This window comes from Falco cherrug, chromosome 16 (assembly GCF_023634085.1).
Source record: "Falco cherrug isolate bFalChe1 chromosome 16, bFalChe1.pri, whole genome shotgun sequence".
Taxonomy (NCBI): domain Eukaryota; kingdom Metazoa; phylum Chordata; class Aves; order Falconiformes; family Falconidae; genus Falco; species Falco cherrug.
In genome coordinates, this window is record NC_073712.1 from 8,116,087 (window position 1) to 8,131,787 (window position 15,701).

The 15,701-nt window shown below is 42.9% G+C and overlaps 1 protein-coding gene and 1 long non-coding RNA gene across 13 annotated transcripts in view; one reads left to right on the forward strand and one right to left on the reverse strand.

The window, feature by feature from the left end:
• Window positions 1-15,701, forward strand: part of RAP1A (RAP1A, member of RAS oncogene family) — a 46,356-nt gene that overhangs the window by 17,544 nt on the left and 13,111 nt on the right. For 10 of the 12 annotated variants that reach the window (XM_055727875.1, XM_055727866.1, XM_055727864.1 and 7 more), the window contains exons 2-4: window positions 6,373-6,443; window positions 10,400-10,483; window positions 14,165-14,233. In XM_055727875.1, coding sequence (XP_055583850.1) covers window positions 10,427-10,483; window positions 14,165-14,233 — 126 coding nt within the window. In that variant the 5' untranslated portion in view covers window positions 6,373-6,443; window positions 10,400-10,426. Of the gene's footprint in view, window positions 1-3,649; window positions 3,669-5,099; window positions 5,120-6,372; window positions 6,444-10,399; window positions 10,484-14,164; window positions 14,234-15,701 lie in introns of those variants that run through there. The other 2 variants (XM_055727874.1, XM_055727867.1) reach the window with 2 other exon arrangements.
• Window positions 1,126-3,524, reverse strand: LOC129737454 (uncharacterized). The gene is made up of 2 exons (XR_008735332.1): window positions 2,163-3,524; window positions 1,126-2,107 (listed from the first exon to the last, which is right to left on the reverse strand). It is a non-coding gene; the product is annotated as an uncharacterized LOC129737454 (long non-coding RNA).

The following is a 15,701-nucleotide window of genomic DNA, read 5'->3' on the forward strand; positions in this document are numbered from 1 at the left end:
CTTTGAGATTTTCAGAATGGATGCGTGCGAGATTTGAAGGCTGGTCTCTGGCATTTTCTGGTTGAACACCTCAAGTAACATCTCAGAACAATGACGTTCTTCTCAAGGGTTCTCAAATACCTGTTTGCTTACTTGGCTTGTCACTAGCTTATTTCTCGTGTGTGCTTCTTGCTGTGGTTTTGTTTTTTTTTTTTTATCTAGTACTTCAAAAACACCCACCCCCCCATGTTTAGATTTAAATTACTGATTTGTGATTGCCTCTCACTTAGACAAGGTATATTATTAAAATGTTGCTGCCTTCTTGTTTGTAAATTTATGAATTATCGATGAAAGTTCTCAATTAGAAATACTAGAATGTTACGATATTGAAATACTGTTACGCTTTTCACTCATCACGGTGAATTCAATTTATTAAAATGCTTTTTAGTGTAGTAGTGGCTCAGGATTAAATTGAATTCCCAAGTCTTCTTGTAGGGAACTGGAACTCACTTGTGAGTTGCTTCAGTTCTTTGGCATACTTGGGCTTCCCCTGAGAAGCACATGTGTTTCTGAATGTCCAAAATACCTGTTTTCTAAATGCTGAAATTACTGAACTATAAAATAGGTTGATTAGGCAATGTAAATTCCTGCCTGGAACCAAAATGTTTCCTTGTTTTTACACGAAATCACTTAGGTTTTGGCCTGCATTGAATTTAGGAGGACAGAAGCTTACAAACCTGGAGGGACTGGATGTGTAGTGCAGAAGCAGTAATGCTCCACAGTTGGGTGGCGACTCGTCCTACAACATGATTATGCATACGGTTATACACTTGTCTTGATTTGTATTTGATCGGATGTTGAAAGCAGTCAGTGGAAATGATAATATTTTTACTGTTAAAACTGCAAAATTGGGGGTGAGATTCCTGCCGTAATGTATGAAGATGTATGCTATTATATAATGTCATTATATAAAATACATTGACTTGGGTGTCAACTACCGCAGTGACAACGACTAATGAAACAGAAGCAGACTCTGAAGACTGGCAAATGGAGGTTTGTCAAATTGTACTTTAAAGTCACATTGAAGTCCTGCTTTCTGCTTAGTTTTGTCTCTCTTTTTTTTTTTTTTTTTTTGGGGGGGGGGGGGGCGGGGGGCACGTTGTCCCTCTCATTCTTCTGGTGTTGATGGCCTCAGGAAAGGTGGAGCAGGCTTTCTGTGTACCCTAAAGGTGATGGGGAGATTGACTGCCTTGGGGAAGGGACTTGGCGAGTGCGTCCATGGCAGTGATTTTTATTATTTAAGTAAATTCTGTGCTAACTAACAGGATAACTCTATGGGGGTGTTTGTCTCGTTACTTTTTAGGGAAGGTATTTGTTAATTAATTGTGTGATTTGCAGACAAACACCCTTTCATGTGTGATCCACCATCCCTCTTCCCGGCACATTTCCTTAGCTCACATGTAACAATTGCATAATTGTTGGCAGCTTTGATTAATGTTAGGGAAGTATTTAACATGCTTTTGACTTCATTGAGTAATTTAATATCTAAGAACATGGTGTATAACATATTAGGGAGCAGATGGTGAGTGGAGCTGTGGTTCGGCACTGCTGGAGCTGGGCAGTCGGACTGGTGCGGTGCTGCTGGCGCTTTGCAGCCTGTGGTCTGACGAGTGCAGGTCCTCGGTGAAGCCAAGGGTACAGCCCCAGGTCCCGTGTTTCCAGACTTCATTGCCGTATCATTCTTTGTATTTGTTTGGGTTTTTTATTGTGGAAGGGATCTGCCAGTTTTAGTGTGATTTTGATCATCGTAAATCTTTCCTTTGCGAAAGTGCTGGATTTGAGTTTGTTTTGCAAACATGGCTATGAGCAATGAAAGGATTTTGGTAGGATATTAAGCAATGTTTAGTAGATGCTTTTTAAAAAAAAAAAATCCATCCCTTTTCATGGCCTGGTTTATAGTAACTTAAAAAACTGGCACGAACAACACTTACAAGTTCAAAATTAAACAGGTTTGTTTATAGTAGCCATGATCCAGTATTTAGCTGCCAGGGTAAAAATAACCAAGACATGTGGCTGTAACGTCCCAAGAATCTACTCCTTTCTCGGGAAAACGGGAAGGCGATGGCTGCTGGGGTGGCAGCAGGATAATTGTACTTTAAAGTCACATTGAAGTGACTCCAGACCGGGGGTGCTGGAGTTCACACAGACATCTGTGCCTTTCTCTCCCAAATCTGTAAAATGCTGACAGCACATTTCCCCATGGAAATATTTTGATTTCCGCATGTGAACATCAAACTGCTAGAAAAAGGGAGGTGCGGAGGATAAGCAAGCCAGCACTCAGGAGGTGTTTATTCTCTTTTTTTTTTTTTTTTTTTTTTTTTTTTTCTTCTCTAAAGCTGAGGGAGTGGTGTTTGCTCCTTGCACCTCTCCCCTCTGTCTTGAGGACACCTTTCCCTGTCTTTCTCTGTCCCAGTGCATCTTTCTGGGGAACAGCAAGAGAGCAAAACAGATGTCGGGTTAACAGTGCATGTGGCTGTAGAAGCTGCACCTTGAGAGGCCGTTTCATGTTGTCTCTAGGGACTGATGCTTGTGGTTTGGGGTGTGCGCATTCGGTGCCTCGCTTTTCTGTTCCTTTTCACTCACCCTTTTTTAAAGTAGGGCTGCACATGGTGCTTCTTGAGTGAAAATGCAGTCTGCGGCGCTGAGTTTTCGTCTATCTTTAGTCTTACAGCTGAGACTTTGTCAGTGCTTTCACTAGAAATCCCTGTTTTCAAGTTTGTACAAATTAGATCCAGGCAGATGCTTGCAGCAAGAGCTGCCTGAATGTTCTCTGCATTGCTGTACACTCAATTCCTATTACATTTGGAAAAATATTTGACAAGTATTATGACAGCTTCATTATCTTTCTAAAAATTTTGATTTCTGTGGCTCCAGTGTGGCATGTGCCTATGGCTCTGGAGCATTGGAAGCAGAGCTACTAAAAAGAAATATTTTGAAAAAAAAAATAATTTCCTAGGTTTTCATTTAAACTTCCTATGATTCTGGCATTAAAAGAGGAACAGTTGTTTCTTTAATCCCTTGGAAGCTTTCAGAAATGCTCTTGGGAAGAGTGTGTAGCCACATAAACCCAGACAGCCTCATCTGGGACTGGAAGGACCAGGGACATGTTCCAAGGGCTTGTCTCGCTGTGCCCCCGCACCGCTGGCAGCGTAGGGCAAGCGTGCGACTGGGAAATACCGCCTTGTCTTCTGCCTCTTTATGGACGCATTGGGAGCAGGACAGGACCCTGCTGCAGTGGTCCAGTGTCCAGGGAGATGGTGGCTTTCATTGATTTCATTGAACTTACCCCCCACATTGACGGGTAAGTCTGCGCTCCCCAGGCTGCAGGCTCAGGAGTTGGCGCGTACTGGTTTCCACCCCGGCCAGGGGAGCCCGGAGTCGTCAGGGAAAAGGAAAATGCGAGGCTTCCTGCACTACAGCCCTTGCTTACCTATGGATGTTGATCTGCTACTCTGAAACCAGAGAGAAACACTGAGCTGTCAGCTTTTGGTAGTGGATAGAGACTTTGGTGTAGCTGGTGGCAATGAAGCTATGAAGGGCTGAAGGCAAAGGACCCTTCGCAGGCTGTAGGGTGTAGCCATGGCCGTGACTGCTATTGGAAGTAACATTGTTGTTGCAGTTCAGTCCTGGTGAGTTGTGATATTGCAAGTGGTACAGCCTTTTAAAGCACACGGACAAGGAGCCAGCAGGATTACTGGGGCAGGGAGACAGTGGTGCTGGGACCGAGTCTGCTCTCGAGGACTGGCAGCGTGCTGTATCTGCTGGCTGGGTACACCTCCATGCTCTCCCCTCTGCCCTTTTCTTTTTGTCACAGCTTGTAGGTGCTCTTCAAGCAGTGTCACACATGTGATGTCGGTGATGCCCGGGCAGGGCTGGGAGGACGACCTGTCCCCCTCATCCTGCTGCGGTTTGGGGCCAGCCAGGTGGCTGGAGGAGGAAGCGGGGGCCGGGGCACAGCAGGGCTGGTGCACGAGCTGGAGAGGTACGGAACAGGATGCCAGATTCGTTTCAGAGGGACGTCGATAGCATCAGTGCCAGATGCTTCTGTTTCCTGTGTGCGGTGATACTGCGCCTGGCACTGGTGCGTGGTGCAGCTCCCCGCAGGGGTGAGCAGCCGAGATCATGCAGCTCTGCTGCGGAGGTGCAGCGTGGTTGCACAGGCGTTGTGTGTTCCTTACAAAAAAGAAACCTTATGGATTCCATAAAATATTTTTACTTCATAGGTGTTGGAGCAGTCATTAGATTTCACTATGGCAGTGCTGATTGTGAGTAGTTAAGTGATGTTTTCTCCCCTTTAAAATCACTCAGGGCTGGGGGATGCTTTAAACACAGCTGGCTTTCTCCTACATTCTTGATATTAGAAAGTACAGTTTTCATCTCCTGAAGCGCGTTGCAAACTTGATACAACCTCAAATGGGGTTAGGCTGACCTCAGTTTGTCTTCTGAAGTCGTGTGTAGAGTATATTAGGGAGAAAAAGTCCACAGGAACATGGTGATTTGACTTAAGCAGGGCCCATCCCTCCTGCAGGAGAAAATTGTCTTTTTGTTGTGGGAAAAGCAAACTGTGGGAGATGAGGAAAGAACCCAGAGAGCACAGGAAGCTCCCGTGTGCTTGGAGCTCCATAGCAGCCAGCTTTCGGTGAGGGTTTGATTAATCCAGTTTGTCAGAGTGGATGTAGTCTGTTAATCTGTTAAAGTCTGGCTGTGTCTGTTTAAACCTACCTACTGGACGTGTGCTCAGCACACAGTGGAAGCCCAGCCGGTACCCCTGGTGGTGTTTCCAGCCCTGCTTCAGCTGCCAAGTAATCCAGCGCCTGCCCCGGTGGTTTCACCGCAGCACGTGGGAGCTGCAGAGCAGCAGATGCCTCCCCGTCTGCCCTGCCTCCCCCTTGCCTCTCAGTCCAGCCATGACCTTCTGACTCATTTAGTACCAACCCAGTTTTTAAATATCTTTGCTGATCTGTTATCTGTAGCTTGTTCTTCAGAAGCACATTTCCCCAGGTTTCTGGGGTAAAGCTTTCCCACGCTGGTGCAGGCACGGCATGCTGCAGGTGCAAAAGTGGCAGCCAGGGAGTTCCAAGTAAGTTGGAAGAAGGGAGGTGGGAGCCCGCCCAGATCCTGTTGACTTTCAATAGTAGTTGGTCATTGAACTGTTCTTTAAAACTCCCACGAGGTTAGCTGAACAATGAACGGTTAGAAATCAAGAGAGGATAGCTGTAAATATCTATTTAGGAGTGAAATCCATGGTATTGGGGTAGAAAGTGTTGTCAGAGGAAAGGGAAAAAGTGGGACTTCAGAAATCTGTGTGAACTTTCTGCAAATGCAGTCATCAAGTAACAGGTACAGGGGGTCGTGGACAGAAGCGGCAACTTTGCATAAATCCAGTAAAAACTGATGTAAAGGGAACAACAGACAAGCTATTTAGATAATGATTTGAAAACTGTGCATAAGAAGGGAAGTACTTTTCCCTGTGATGGCTGTCTTTTCCTACCATGGCTGCAGACTGTATTTTATTGCTATCAAATCTGGTAGGCAAAAATAAGGAACTTGAAATTTTTGTTTAAAAAAAGGAGGGGGGGAGGGAAACCCCAAAACCGCAAGTAACCTGTGCCTGTCAATGAAATCTCAATCCAACAAGGTGACAGGGTGAGCAGCCCTTGCCCGAGCCGATGGGAGGCAAGGAGGACCGAGCCAGAGCACGATCCTGCGCTGCTGCAGTTCTGCCACAGCCTGTCCCGCGACCAGAGATGTTGGAGCGCTGGCCCAGCCCGCCCTGAGCAGGGCGGTGGGGACGCTGTGGCTCTCGGAACGTGAGACTCGTCAGCTGTGGTTACTCTGCTTTTGGGCTGAAGCTTCATCACTGGATGTGTGAGATAGTGTCAGCTCAGCCATCCAGCTCCAGGCGCTGTGTAGCCCAGGGACAAGTTTTACTTCTTGCTTCCAAAAGCCAGTGCAGTCCTGTGTTAAACAGAAACATGAACTTTACAGTTGTGAGCTTGATTTTTACTTTTTAACCTAAGAAAGTTTAATGTTGTGTCTCAGTAACTGCAAGTCCAGTTTGTAAAGTGTTTTTTAATGACATAATCAAGTAGGAATTGTGTTTTGCCATTGGCTTCCACCTGACCCTCCCAATCTTTCGCTGTTGAGGTTAAATTGTATTGGAGTTCTTGTTCTTAAGGTAATTTGATTTGAGTATTCAGAAATCACGTAGAGCTCCATTGGTAAAGCAAAGAGCAAATTTTTTAACAGGCGTGTTGTGGTTTGAAACCATAAAGAGAATATTTGATGTATACACTGTCATTTGAAAAGTTATTAATTCTTCTTTTTTTCCAGTCCCTTGTAGGGAGCCTCGAAAAACCTTCTGTAGGGGCTGCTAACACTGATGAGAGATCTTTTATGCCAAGGTATGAGTTTTTTAATGTTCCCAATATGTTTCAAATTAAATTGCTGACTTGGAAAACATTGGCAGTTGGGGAAATTTGAGAATTGATTAAGTGTGTAATGCATCATTTAAAATAAAATGTTGCCTGAATCTTGTTTCCTGTAGTGGGGAAATGAAACGCAAAGTTTTGGATTGTCTTTCCTGATGTCGTCTCTGCTATTGTACAAAATACAGATCTGTGATTACAGTCCATAGCTTTTCTTTTTAAGGCTGAATCTTCAGAGAATGTGTCTGCTCTGATTTTTATCTTTTTAAGAGTTGTATTATTGTCTTAATGGAGATTGTGTCATCGGTTAGGGCCAACGTTTCATCAGGTTATGCAAAACCATCAGACCACGTGCTGTTACACTGCCTTCTTCGCGTTGAGCCATGTATTTGCACCTCCTGTTACTCGTAGCTCTGTCAGTGTTTGGAGGAGGAAGGAGAAACTGATAAACACGAGCTGCCTCCTTCAGATGTATAAAACTGTACTCGTGCATTTGCATTTCACAGGGTGCATGTTGCATTTCAGGTCAGTGTGAAGTTCTTGCACCCACTCTCAGTGCTGTGTTCGCTTATCTTCTTTGTTCATACTTCTCTCTCCCCCACGACCCAAATTATAAACTTCTTGATAAACTGGTGAAATTTTTGTAAGTGGAGCGGCTAGTATTTGCATCAGGTTTATCTCTGAAGGGCTTCAGCTGTTCTCTCTGTGCCACCCTCCCCGCAGCCTCTGCCTGGCTTCTTCTGCTGGTTGGGAAATACCCTGAAAGTTTTGCTGCTTTGCACCCTGATTCAGCCACCCGGTTGCAACAGGCTGAAAGATGATCCGTGCCGTTAAGAGAGTGCGTGAGTGCTTGGCTGAATAAAGGTGCAGGTGAGCAGGCCCTCAGAGCAGAGTTTCAGGTTCCAGCTTCATCTGTATTTACATTCATCTGTGGGTCCTCCTCAGAGATCCTTCTGCCATCTTGCCTGCACTGCCTTTCATTTTTGTATATTAAAACAAATGCTCTGTCTCTCTTCCTCACCTCTCATCTGTTCACAGGGTAGGACCCTTCACCATTCGTGTAGGAGCTGGTCATCTTAGGGCTGATGCTGTGAATAGCTGAGCATCTTTTACTGTCACTTCCCAGACAGTGCTGGGGACAGTAGCCTAGATGCCCCTGTTAAAGAATAAAGAAAAGCAGAGATTAATCCTGATATGTCGGGTGCTCTGCAGTGTAGAAGCAAAGTTTGTTAATTAATATAGATTAAATCCGAACCCTGCTAATTTATTACTCTGTATTTAAAATGGCTGTACAGGTGCTGGGTAGGTCGGAGAGTCTGATACAGCAGGGAAGAGGGAGCCTGCTGCGCTGGGCAGCGATGGGTTGGTGTGAAACACGCTCTGTGCCCTGCAGTTGTCCTGCCGCAGCTAGTGGCTGTGTGTGTATGGGAAAAGGGAGCATGAGCAAGGAGACACGCTCAGCTTTTGCTTTATTTTTGCATCACATCGTTCAAAACTAATGAGACCAGTTTCACGACATCTATGACAGCACTGAAAGTTACTTTCTTTTTTACAGTCTTTGGTGATCATATTCTTTTCTTGCCTTGAAAGAAACACTTAACACCCATAATTTCATTGCATTTTCAAACATTGCTGTTGCTTCACAGCATCTAACTCCACTACACAGAGCTCTGGATGGAAGTGAATGCTACTGTGTCTAACTGTATAGGTGGGCATAAACAGTTGCCAAATGAAAAGTTGGCTAGGATGCAGCATAGTAATTTCTTGAGCAGTCTATTCATGTTGTATAAACAGATAGCATTAACCGACTTGTGAAAGAACTACAAGATAATTAAGGCATGTGGGGCTTACAGTAATAAGGCTCATGCGTTTCAGGATCTTGGTTTCCTGTTGCACCTGAAAAAAAAAAAATCAGCAAATACTGTAGCGAAGAAATGAGAAGTTAGTCTTGTACTGCTCCCAGATGAAACTTTCCCACAACTATTTTTACTATAAATAAGAAGTGAAAGAGTTCACAGCTAAATTTAACCCTTAGCTTAATTGCCTTCTGGGTTTTCTTAGGTGGAACAGACAGTGGAACTGTAGGAAGATTAAAGGAAACTGGATCAATAAGTTGCATGTATACTTTACAAAAAATGCATCACCTTTTAATTTCTAAGGATTATCAAGGGGAAAATCATTGCTAATTGGAATTCCCCTTTCCTTCCCATCCAGTGTCATGATTTTTGAAAGAAAGGAAGTGAATGTTACTTGTTGCGGAAGTTTTCAAGCAGAAGAGCTTACAGCTGCCAGAATTTTAACCAGAAATGTTGTCAACTTACTAGAGTGCATAGATAATTGCTTGCTCTGCTTTTAGATATATTCAGAGTTATCATTCTGGAAAATCCCTTTCAGTTTGACTTAATTTCACAATTTCTCTGAAGTTAAGCAACGGCAGTTAATATAGGCTGCAAGAGTTGAAGAACCACCCCAGGGTGCTTAAAACTGTGGGCTGCTGCTGATAGCTTCAGCTTTATTCCCCCTTTAAAGCCTGGGTGAGGGATGGGCAGCTTGGCTAAGCGGGCAGGCAAACCCTGTATTTCTGTTCTTGCAAATGAGCTTACAGTTGTGCTGAACGGGCCACAGAATTTGTATGCCCCTCTCCAGCTGCACATGGGATTTTTATTTTTGTTTAAACCTGTACTTGTGTCACATTTAGACCATAAAACATATTGTGGATGAGGGTTAAAAGTAGGATGTTTGGGCAAGGTCTCCAGTGATGTGTTCAGCTGCTGCGCCCCGGCAGGGACTAGCTATGGGTGTGCAGCAGCACGTGGGTTTCCCTTTGCCTCTGTTTTAGAGCTTTCCCTTGGGAATTCAAATGATAGAAAAAAACCTGTCCTGATTTAATGATTATATAAATGTGAGACACAGATTGTCAGGGAATTGTCCACAGTTGCAAAGCTAAAAATACTATCCCTGTTCTTTGCAGACCGTTGTTAACAGCAGTCGACAAGGTGATGCATTTCTCTATCAAGCTACTTGCAATACATTTTGATTTTTAAAGCAATCTTCAAACTGTAGCCAGTGAACCCATGAATCCTATGGCAATGTTAGTTTGAAATGCCTTTGAGAAATGCAGCTTGCCCAGCCTCATAGTGCTCGTGTTTCTGAAGCCTTACTTGGGAAGAAAGCGTATCTTGCTGGGGAAGATAATTAGCTGCTGAGGTCATTGTTTGCTTGAGCTCTGTTGATAGGGACAGCCCAGCCTGGCTTATAATGTCAACATAGTGTAAAATGTTTATCACCAGCTTTGTCATTTGCCTTATTTGTCAGGGAATCTCGATGAGAAAGAGAAGTTTTCTGGTGCTGCATAGTGAGTTGAAGGAGTTGCAAGATTTCCATAAAAAGGCAGAGTCCTTGCTTGGGTGAGCAGAGAGGTTCTGCCTTGGCAGCTGTAAGTTAGGCCTGACCTTTTCCAGAGAGAAAATACTGACCTGAATCCTTCCCTGCTGGGGCTGGGTGGGAGAAGTAAACCTCTCTACTTGCATCTTTCTGATCTAATTTTCTTGTCCAACGCTCATTGTTTTATGCTATAAAATGCTGAGAACGCAGAGGACAGGCAGTGAGAGCTTGTGGTACCCAGCGCAGCTGGGAGCGGGTGCGTGTGGCTGCGCTGTTTGTGCCATGGTGTGTTCATCCTCTTCCTCTCACAGCACCAGCAGCCTCACCGGTCCGGCTTTGCGCATCGTGTATAACCTGGGGCTGTTGGAGCAGCCTTCTAAATATGAGAACCCAAGTGGAAAAATAAAAACCATAGCTGTTGCTAAAGAGATTTTTGTTCTCAGGAGTAGTGGGAGCAGGGGAGCGTTGCTGCTTTCAGAAGACAGCGCCATGTATTTGTACTATGCGCAGGTACGCTTTTAACTGTTGGCTTTCTTCCTCCTTTCCAGGTTGTCGCTATTTGAACAGACCACACCATGCGTGAGTACAAGCTAGTGGTCCTTGGTTCAGGAGGTGTGGGGAAGTCCGCTTTGGTGAGTTTTGGGAAGCAGTTCTGAAACCCATACACAAGCTTCAAACTTGGCCTCTGTCGCTGCAGACGTTTATGAAATGCATTGGGATATGTTACTTCTAACGTGTAGTGACTTCCATGTAGCCACTGTTACGCTGCTGAAGTAGCTGTGCATGTCATGTTTTGGAGAAGCGTCAGGTGATTAGTCACTGTTACAATAGCCAGCATTTCATTTCTGCTTCCTGCATGGTGTAATATTATAAATGACTGAATGGCTATATCCAAGTATTAAAAGGCTAACCTACACTGGGACAGGGAGTGAAGCCTCACTGTGCACAGCAGTGAATCAGGGATGGTTGCAGCCTTACGTACCTTGAAGGCTGTGTGTTTTCCATCCTGGATAGAACCTGGATGAAAAGCCAGGACTGAAAGCACAGGGCAGAATGAGAAAGGCACCTCCAGCGTGTTGCAGAGCAGAGGGTTGAGCGGACTGATGACACTTTGCAATCCTTAAGTACTTGTGTTGTTTCTAGTAAGAGGTTTACATAGCAGAGTTGATAGTAAAGCATTGTAAGAGAGATTTCTGTCACATATTTATCACAGATCAGTCAAGCAGCTCACTCCAACAAGAAAGGCGAAGAACTGGTCAAGTGTAAAGTTATCTTAAAACAAGGAACAACACTGTGTTCCTTTTCACAGAAGATGATAATAGCTGACCAGCCGTTCATGTGGTAGACACTGCTTCTTACACCATTGTTTATTCTGCTGAAATGGGCTGTTCATAATCTTGGTAAATCACCTGCAGAATCCAGATGAACAGGAGGAAAGATTATTCAATTAGGTATCAAATTTGGTATACTTTTTCAGAGATCCTATCCTAATCTTCAAAAGATGTAGGTGTAAAATTTTTTTGATACGCTCTATTCTTCTCGAGCAATTTAAGCAATCTGTATTACTTTTTCCACCAGCATCCCCTTGATGGACTATATTCCCTTTGTTATATGACATTGAAAACCTCACTGTAAAATGGGGCACTTTAGTAATAATGCTGTACATAAAAATTACTCAGTATCTGAAATACTTTAATTTCCTTATTTGTGATGTGAAATCTTAGTCAGCATCCATCTCTGGCCTTTTTAAAAGCTGAAATGCAAATACTGAGTCTGGTAAACAAAAGTTAAATTCCTTTTGAAAATCTGGGTGCTAAGTAAGCATATATTGTAATTCATATGCAACATTGATCCATTATGTTTGTAACAGGACACAATAAGTGCCAGTTAGCAGCTAAGAGTGAATAATATTTAGATTTCAAGATGACTGTCTACCTATTTCAAGCCTTAGCAAGGAAAGGTTGCAAGGTGGAATTTCAGATAATACAGAGGTCACTTTAAAATTTCTTTATTCAAACAGTATAAACTAAACTGCCTGACAAAGGGGCTGGTGTTCGTTTTCAGTTGTGTGTTTTCATTGAGAGTGTAGGTTACAAGATGGTGTTGTTTCCCTGCAAATCCTCCTTATTGTTCTAACTCTTCTGTGCTGATAGGATGCTGATTGTGCCTTTTGGTAAGGATGACGGGATAGCAGAAAAAACTTCACCGTTATTAAGGCACAGTTATTTTGTAACTTCTTTGTTTCCTGTGCAGTAGTTTTCTCCTGATTTCTGAGGGTAAAAATTTTCGGGAGTGTCAGTGGGTAGACAGTATTACCAAGAGTATCCAGTTGTGCATCGTTCTTATGTAGAGCTGGAAACTGAAGTTGGGATGCACAACCCCCAAACAAAGGGAAAGTTATAAAAATCTTGGATCCATGCATAACCTGAAAACAACCCCAGATTTGTATCTTCTCCCTGGGCCTCTCTTTCCACCTATACTCTGAAATACATCAGAGATCAAGAGTATTACGTAGTAACATAGGTTATGAATGAAGCTGAATATTGTCGTAGTTATGCTTGTGTGTAAGTGATGTCTGTGTGAACACACAAGCACCCGCTGAGATAACAAAAGTTAGAACAGCGATTTATTGGAAATAAAACAACTTGAAAAGAGAATGCGTGGGTTCAGTTAATTTTCTTTCAGAGCAATACTGTGTTTGTGGATATGAAATAAGACTCTTGAGTGTTACTGTAGAAAGTTGAAATGTCGTGAGTGGTTTGTCAGAGTCCCACAGTGAAGGCTGGTGCGCAAACACAGTTCCCAGAATAGAGTGGTACAGATGTGACAGACTTCAGTGCTCGAATGTTAGCCTCCTGGCAAATAGAAACCTTCTTTGGATCCTCTTTGATTAGCAGCTCTGCTGAGAATCCTAAAATGTCATCTGTAACCTACAATTATTATTATTGGTTTCCATTGCTGGTATAACACTAACCCACGTTAACAGTGGTATCTTAAGATGATGATTTTGCTGAGATCTGTTATCTGAAAGGCAGGCTGGGACAACCATTCAGTGTGACAAGAAAATATTGGAGAAGCAAAGGCTTTGATTGTTAGAGTGTGAAAGAGGTTTAGTGATACAGGATGATTTTTAAATGAGGTAGTGCTAGAAATCTTTTCTTCTTATGATAAAAGAAAGCAAACTGAAGAACTGCTCGGTTTCCAGCATACAGCAAGATGTTCTATGTGTATCTGGCATATGCCACTCAAAAAGCTTGCAAGTACTTGCGTGACAAGTGTGAATGCTCTTGTAGAAAAGTCTCAGCCTTCCGTCCAGATAAAATACAGCTTCTCAAAACAGGTAGCAACTTTGCAGGATTTGTATTTAAAAACTTGTGGGAAATTCAGTTGGCAAAAGGTAGTGGGTGCGTTTGTTGATTTTTAAAGAGACAAAATTAAGTGCTGGGATCTTGGCGCTTAATTTTACAAACACACACCACCTTGTTTTACCAACATCAGCGCAACCTCTGGACACTCCTGTGCTGCAGTACTGTTATTACAGGTTATTGTAGGTAAGAGCGTGGGGACGCGGGGCAAAAAGAAACGGCAAGCTCTGCCGTGCAGAGGACCAGTAAAGCTGCGGACTGACAGGAGCCAAAGCAGGCCACGCACAGAGCCTGCATGTCCAGAGACGGGCCACGTCCGAATGACAGCTGGGTGGAATGTTTGGAGTAGATTTGCTTTCAATAATTATATAGAAGAAAGGCTTCCTCTTTGAAATGAATGATGCCTCTTCCTTTAGTGGTTCAATACAAATTGAGTGTCTGGAGACACTCCAGGTTTAACTTGCTGCTCTGAAATATGTCTGTGCTCAGGGCATGTAATTCAGGGTAGCTCCACTGTAACTCTACTATGATTTGAGTTGAAATGTGGATTTTCCATACCGTACTTTTCCACACTGTACAGATTGCCAGATCTTCTGATTAAATTTCAAGTCTTCCATATTTGGTGTTTTTTAGTCTTCTAAAGTCAATGTGAAGTAAAGACATTTTTGAGGATATAATCTTCTATGAAAGAAGCAAGCAAGCAAATGGTTTACATTTCAAAAAAGTTTGGAAAAAAAGCCTGAATAAAGCGGTTCTTAAAACAAGAGAATGTATGCAAACTTTTAATTTTAAAAATTGAAAATTTGTGTGGTTTTTTGTGCTCTGTTGAGTTTTAACAGCAGTGTTGAGTAGTTTTTGTGGTGTTACTTTTTCATGAATTGCTTTTTGGTAAATGTTACTGGTCCTGTTCAGTTCACTTAACTTTTTTATTCTTTCCTTTCTCCTCAGACTGTACAGTTTGTTCAGGGAATTTTTGTTGAAAAATATGACCCAACAATAGAAGATTCATACAGAAAGGTAAAATAACATCATTTTTATTTCTTTCAAGTCTCAGAGAGCTCGCTTCTTTTTAATAGTGCAACAAAAGCTTATCGGAATGAGAAGGGATCTTTTCTGAGAAAATGTAATGGCTGCATAAAAGCGGAGCAGGAAAGCGATGAGTAGAAAAGCATCAGTCTTGGAAATGGTTTCATGCAGATAAGTACTCTGTAAAGCCAAAGGGAGCTTGCTAGCTTAGGGCATCAGAATGCAATCAGACAAATTGTATCGGCTACTATAAAGCTTTATTACCAGGGAATGACAAATTTTGCTGTTAATTGGGCTGCTCCCTAACTTAGCTCTGTTTAACAGGAGGATTAAACCTGTGTTACTCCATACATCCAAGAGCTTTCACTTTAAATCTCCGGTGACTCAAGTTGAGGCGGTTTGAGGCTGCAGCTCTCCACTCTTTGCCTGTTTCTTCATTAGAGGTTACTACACCTGCCCAGAGATCAGTCTGGTGTGTGTTCCTGAACCATCACCAATTTCCACTTGTACTGGGATATGAGCTGTGGTGGTTGGCAGGTGAATGTACTGCCTGTCCTCCTGCCAGTGCTTCTGCTTGATGCCTGGGGATAGAAACAGCTCAACCAAACTAGGGTCAGACTGTTACTCAGATCTGTTTGCTGTAATTTGACATATAATTATTACGTCAAAACATAAAAGATACCCGTATTTGCTACATGTGTGCTACCTGTAGGAGTTGTTATAGAGGATACATACACCATTCATCACAGAGGTTATATTACTGTAGCGTAGCAGTTGCCTTTTGTTGTTTTCTTTTAGGAATGGCTAATTTGCCATGTAGTATAAATGCATTCTGCTTGGTTTGAAGGCATATAGAATTCTTTACAGCTGTTTTAGATGCAGGCTTGTAATTGCTGAGCAAAAGTCCTTGTCAGGATCCCTGATGCTGCCATGTTACGTAATTCTACCAACAGAGCCGCTTTCTTCACTCGATTGATGTCAAGTAATCCATTGTTTTACAGATTAGCATAAATGTTACCATAATTAAAGGCACCAAAACATAAAACAAAATCCTGTAGCATTTGTGCCTGTGATAATTAAATGTAAATTGTGTGATGAATTCTGCTTTTAAATTTATTTGACTTTCCTGGAATTACCGTTGTTGGATCTGAGACATTTCTCAGTGAGTGGAAGACTTGCTAAGCCTAACTGTGAGGATTACTAAATATTTTACTTTTTCTTTTTCCTTACTCCCTTCTCCCCCAGCAGCAAAAAGAAATTGAAGTTTAAGGTCCTTGGATTTGTAAGGGTGGATGTTATCTCACTTATGTTGAGATGTTTACAATGAGCTGCTCATTTAAGCCTTTGTAATCAGCAGAGTCCCTGAGCTGACCCAAATGCCTGGCTTGGGGCATAATTAATCCTCTAATAGTGGTGCTTCTCTTAGTGTTGGTGAAGTGCAGCTGGGCAGCTTGCTTAC